General features: G+C 41.1%; 1 protein-coding gene across 1 annotated transcript; it reads right to left on the bottom strand.

The window, feature by feature from the left end:
* Window positions 1–4734: 4734 nt before the first annotated feature.
* Prps1l1 (phosphoribosyl pyrophosphate synthetase 1 like 1) lies at window positions 4735–5686 on the bottom strand. The gene is given in 4 exon segments (XM_036206535.1): window positions 4735–4838; window positions 4841–5139; window positions 5141–5167; window positions 5169–5686. Coding segments are annotated over 4 exon segments (948 nt in total).
* Between the last annotated feature and the right edge of the window lie 203 nt (window positions 5687–5889).

Genomic DNA, 5889 nt, shown 5'->3' with positions numbered 1-5889 from the left:
CCCTCCATTTCCTCCCCTCACCCCTGCAGCAGCCTCCAAACAAAAATTAAAAAAATAAAAAACAACCAAACAAACCAAATCAAAACAAGCTGGCAAACAAATAAAAGCAAAAAGACAAACAAACAAAACCACAAAAGAACAAAACAACAGCAGTAAAAACCTCTTCATTCCTCCATCTTTCCAGCCTCTTCAGCATCTCTTCATTCATCCTGGTGGTATTGGGAGCCATAGTGTCACTCAGTAGTTGTAGAATATTATTTTAAGGTGTGTTACTTTTGTTTATGTTCTGGAACATTTGTTTAATGATGCACAGATGTGTTTGGTGAAATAAAATTCACCAGCAGTCAGGAGGCTAAGTTAGCAACTAGCTGACAGGAAGTGGTAGGGAGGAGCCAGATGAGAAAGGGTTTTTAAGTAGGGGTGAGGAGAAGCATGAGGGCTTTTTGGTGGACTCAAGCAAGGAGAGGAGGTGAGCTACTTGCTATTCAGCCTCTCTGAGGAGCAGAATTCCACCTTAACCTTTAAATCTTGAGTTCTTTAGAGGGAGAGAGGTTTAGTTAAGTTGCCTTTATAACTTTGCAGGAGTCGGACCCTGAGGGAACAGAATTCCCCCAGGCTGCGGCTCTTGTGGCCTAACTGTTGCTGGTGGTGGATGAGTTGTAGTTGCTGGTTAGGACAGCTGTGGCTGAAAGGCAGCAACAATTAAACACAAGGACAATGCCCAGCAAACCCTTTGTTCCATGAGCTTGACTTGCAAATGTTCATTGCAAAGAGTCACTGGCCTGGTTCAAGGTTTCTGGTTCACCGTCTTCACTGGATCTTTACCCAAACTCTGCTTGGGTATCCTAAGGTCTCCCCATGTCATGGAGAACCTGCGGTTATTGTTCCACAGGATCAGTCCCTTCACTGACCAGCTCAACTGCCACCTAGACTCACAGTTCTGCCTGACGTTGGCCCAGCCTACCATCTCCCCATCTGGGATTAGGCATCTTTATTGTGATTGAGAGATGTATAATGTTTAGATCTAATTTCTCAAAAGGCAACCTACCCAAGATGCTGTGGTTTTCAGTTGTAGATGCTTTCCAAGGCAATTCTCTTTGCTCATTGCTGCTCAGTTCCCCAAAATGTACAATTTCCATTGCATCAGTCCTCTACTGGAAATACATTACAAAACCTACAAGAGTGCCCTGTTGCTTTTTTGAGTAAATAAAAAATGTTAGGTTGGTATTTAAGACATTTCCTTATTGCTAGTTTTATCCTTCATTAGGGAATTTTCTATCAACTTAAAAAAATCAGTGGAAGCATAATAGCTGAGTATCTAACCTTCTATTGTCTTCTGGGTGTCTGCTCCTGCCTCTTCTGAGAAGGTTGATTGTGCCTATGAGTCACATACCTAATTTCTTTTGCAAAAGGTTATCCAGGCACACCCTGGGGCTTCTATCCAGAGCATGCTTTACCAATAAGGAATTTCTTCATTTTAGCATCTTTTGCAAATCTAGCTAGGCTGAGAACTTACCAGGTAATTGGCTCCTGGCTCCCAGCTCTGTTTACTGTGTTGTTCCTTCCACACCTCCACTGTTTTCTCTTGTTTTACTATAAGTAGCACAGAGGAATAACACTATCTAATGTGTTCAGGCTGGAATTTCTTAAGCCAAAACTGCCCAAGTTCACCACTTCCAGGTTGTTTTTGTTCAGAGTAGAACAACTCTTCCGCCATTTTACAACAAGTACAGATCCTCCCTTAGCTTACAATAACCAGTTTGCTATTTTGTTTTGAAGCCTCACTAGAAATACAACTAATATTTTGCTAGCAATCTGCTTATGGTGATATACACATACACACATACTCTCTATCACACACACACACACACACACACACTCACACACACATACACATATGTACACACATACACTCAAACTCACACATATACATACATACATGTATACACTTGTACTCAAACATACATACATCTACATTCACACCACAAACACATAAACACACATATACACACATACATATATACATACCATACATACTCATATACTCATACACATACATACAACATATAGACAAATATGTATACATTCACTCACACAGATGCACGCATACAGATGCACATCCCCACTTCAAAGCAATCTAGCTGTTTCTTTTATTTTCTTTCTTTTTTTATGTATATGGGTGTTTTGCCTTGCCTGTGCTGAGTGCCCAAAGAGGCCAGAAGAGCACATTCAGTCTCCTGGAATTAAAGTTACAGAAGATTTTGAGCTCCTATTTGGGTGCTGGGAACTGAACTTAGGACCTCTGCAAGAACCACAAGTGTTATTAATTTTTGAGACATCTCTCTAGCCTAGCTAGCTTTGTCATTCATATTCAAACCCTAAAATCATCCCATCCCCTACACATTCCCTATTCAAAACCACTTCTACGATAGGGCATGCTCAGGGTGCATACTCTTTTAGCTTACAATAACCTTAACCTGTTTGCCATTTTGTTTTGAAGCTACACCAGAAATACTTCTAATATTTTGCTAACAATCTGCTTCATGACCATAGATTGGGACCTGAATCATATTAGTTTTCTAGAGTTGCAGCCAAGAAGCTACCAACTAGATGGATTTAAATACATAATATTTACCATGCAAATTGATAGTCTTCATTTACTTTGTATTCTGTGAGAAGTTTGTCTCAAATAACTGGTTGCATGAAATTGACAAGCTTCATTTAAACAGGGGAACAGTCTTACTATAAGTCTTAATGTAGAAGTTTCACTGTAGTATATATTATATATGTTCATATGCACGATCAAGGAATTTATTTATTTTCTTCAAGGAAACAGGATCATAGCATTAAGCTGTTATTGATGCCACATGAAGACGCTCATCAGATGCACTGCTATAGTCTGGATAGATGAACAGTTGAATAAAGTCCATGAAAATATGTCCAGAAGCTCATTCTCCACTTCAGAGGATTTGTGTAGACAGCAGGAGTGGATGCCAAGGCAGGAGATCAGAACACCTCCACAGGGACTCATGAGAATGAATATCCCAAAGATGATACAGCTGTGTGCTTCCTTCTGCTAACATGGCCAGTTGCTCCATTAAATGAAACACGTGTGCATGAAATTTCTGCAAGAATACATGTGTGTGTCCCGAGAATCTAAATTCTGAAGAATTGTGTGTACACTCCTGTTTCCACTACTATAGCTTTATGTGTTATTATACTTTAATAAAACACACTCTCAAAAAATCCTTCATGAATTTTGCTCACTTTTTTTTTCCAGATGAACTTTAGAAAAGCTTGTCAAGTCTGGTTTATTAAAAAACTCCTATAAGGATCTTAATTGGGTTTATGACAACTAGATAATTTGAAGAAGCTGTCAGCACAATTTCATTCTTCCTATTCAGGTTTCTAGTATACTCATTTCAGACATTTTCTGCATTCCTTAGCAAATGTTTTGTAAGTTTGCATGGGGGGTTTATTGCTACTGATAGATGGTATTGCTTTAGGCTATGATCTATGTAATATATATGAATGCATATGAGATAGGGTCTCACTGTGTATCTCAGGCTGTTGGCCTGAAACTCACCATGTAGCATAAGCAGACCTTGACTCTCAGTCCTCCTGTCTCGGCTTCCCAAATGCTGAGAGCTCAGTAACTTCAAGCAATACTTTTTAGAAGGAACCATAATGGTAAAGTTTCTTAATCTTTTAATACTAAAAAAGATTTGCCTTAATACTGTCTTCAAATTGGAATGAACACAGGAAGTTGGGTTTAAACTATTTCTTTAGAAATAAAAAAGATGTTTTATTCTATCCTGCTTATTCTCTGGCAGTTCATATGAGAAGCCAAATAGCCATTTAAATACTGCTTCTTTAAATCTATCTTGTTTTTCTTTCAACCTTTAGAAATTCTTGAGGCTTTTCTCTATTTTCTTGGAGATGAGAAATTTCACAAAATCTTTGTAGCCACCCACTTTCATACACACCCAGATTCTGCACTGGCTTTCCTTAAAAGACATGAGAGCATTATCTTGAACTATAGAACCAAGGTCTTTGGGCAGGCCAATCTACTACAGTGAAAGAAGATGAAATGTAACTGTTGAAACTGACTGGCAGGCACTGTATGCTGTCTAAATTCTACCATGGTGTTGGTAGGCAGCTACAGCAAAACACCTACTGTAAATATTACAGATCACCTACCGGAGACCTTGCTTTCCGTAGACTGTGAACAGTTGAACTCAGTTGCATATGTGCCCAGGAAGAGGACACGTGGACAGGAAACTAGAGTGAAAAGGGGTTCTACTGTGTGTACTTGATGATCGCAATGCTGGCTTAACCGGGGAGCTGCTCTTGCCTTCCCTTGAATTTAGAATCCAGGAGAGTGGCTAGGAGTGCCCAGGGTGCTGGCTGAAGTTTCCCATAGGCTCTGGTGAACTTGCAGCATTGATTTTGTTTGATAAGGTCAAGTGGATTTGCGGCTGATTTGTCCTCTTGATGTAACATGTTGGGAGGTGAGAAACCTTGCAGGAATGGGGCTTTGTGAAAGCCTCAAAGCCCACAGTCGAAGAAGTCAGAATGAACCAAGTTAGAAAGCCCCATAATCCCCTACCTTTTATGGCCACAGCAGACACAACTGGGTCTCTTATTAAATATTTCATCAACCACAGAGATAGAATAATGAACAGGGTTTATTTTTATTTCATCTTACTGCATTTAAAATTTATGTCATTTTTGTTACAAAGGAACATGACTGAACAGGTAGGAAACAGATTCTCTGTTGTGAGTTCTCCAGATGGCTTCTGCAAGAGTCATAGAGATGTCAATCACCTGGATGTGGGGCAGTGCTTCATCTTGTCCTCCTGAGGTATGGTATTAGTGACCACTACTGCTTCAAAGCTTGCACCATTGGTGCGAGCAATGGCTGGGCCAGAGACGATTCTGTGAATCAGGATGGTGTAAGCTCTGGTGGCTCCTGCTGAGAGAAGTTTGTCAGCCACATGGCAGATTGTACCACAAGTGTCAGCCATGCCATCCACAAGAATAACCACCCAATCCTTCACATCGCCCACAAGAACCGTGTGATCCACTTCATTGGCTTTCTTCCTTTCCTTGTGAATCAAAGCGAATTCCACATTCACAGTCTGCGATGGAAGTGACCCTCTGGCCTCACGGCATCAGGAGAGACTATAGTGTAATCCCTCCATTCAGAGATCTTCTTCCTTATCCACTTTAGGACAGCTGGCTCTGCATACACATTATCTACTGGGATGTCAAAAACGCCCTGAATCTGAGCAGCATGTAGGTCCATGGTGATGATGTGATCTGCACCTGCTATGGACAGCATATTTGCTATGAGCTTCCCAGAGATGGGAGCCTGGCTCTTATCCTTTTTATCCTAAGGGGCTTAAGGGAAGCATGGGATGACTGCAGTCACCCGGCTGGCTGAAGCGATCTTGCAAGCATTGATCATGATCAAAAGTTCCATTAGACTGTCATTGATTTCACCACAACTACTCTGAACGATGTAGACATGCTCTCCGCGCACACTCTTACCGATTTCCACGCAGGTCTCCTGGTTGCTGAATTTCTTAGTTACCATCTTGCTGAGCTCTAGGCTCAGGCGCTCAGTGATCGTCTGGGATAAGTCCTGGTGGGAGCTGTCGCTGAAGATTTTGATGTTTGGCATCTTGGCCAGAGATCCTAGATTCTGCTGCTCCAGGCTCTGCCTCCTTGGAATGGAACTGGGACCATTGACCCTAGAAGCTTCCTGTCATCGGGTGGTTACAAAGCCATTACTGTCCCTTCCATAACAGCTGTGCTAATCTGAGTTAACCAAGTCTTTTGGAAAAGAAAAAAAAAAAAAGAAAGAAAAAGGCCTGGTTGGCACCT

The sequence above is a fragment of the Onychomys torridus genome, chromosome 14 (genome assembly GCF_903995425.1).
Source record: "Onychomys torridus chromosome 14, mOncTor1.1, whole genome shotgun sequence".
NCBI classification, from domain to species: Eukaryota; Metazoa; Chordata; class Mammalia; order Rodentia; family Cricetidae; genus Onychomys; species Onychomys torridus.
Note: the sequence above shows the minus strand (reverse complement) of the source record. Positions and strands in the feature narration are given on the sequence as shown.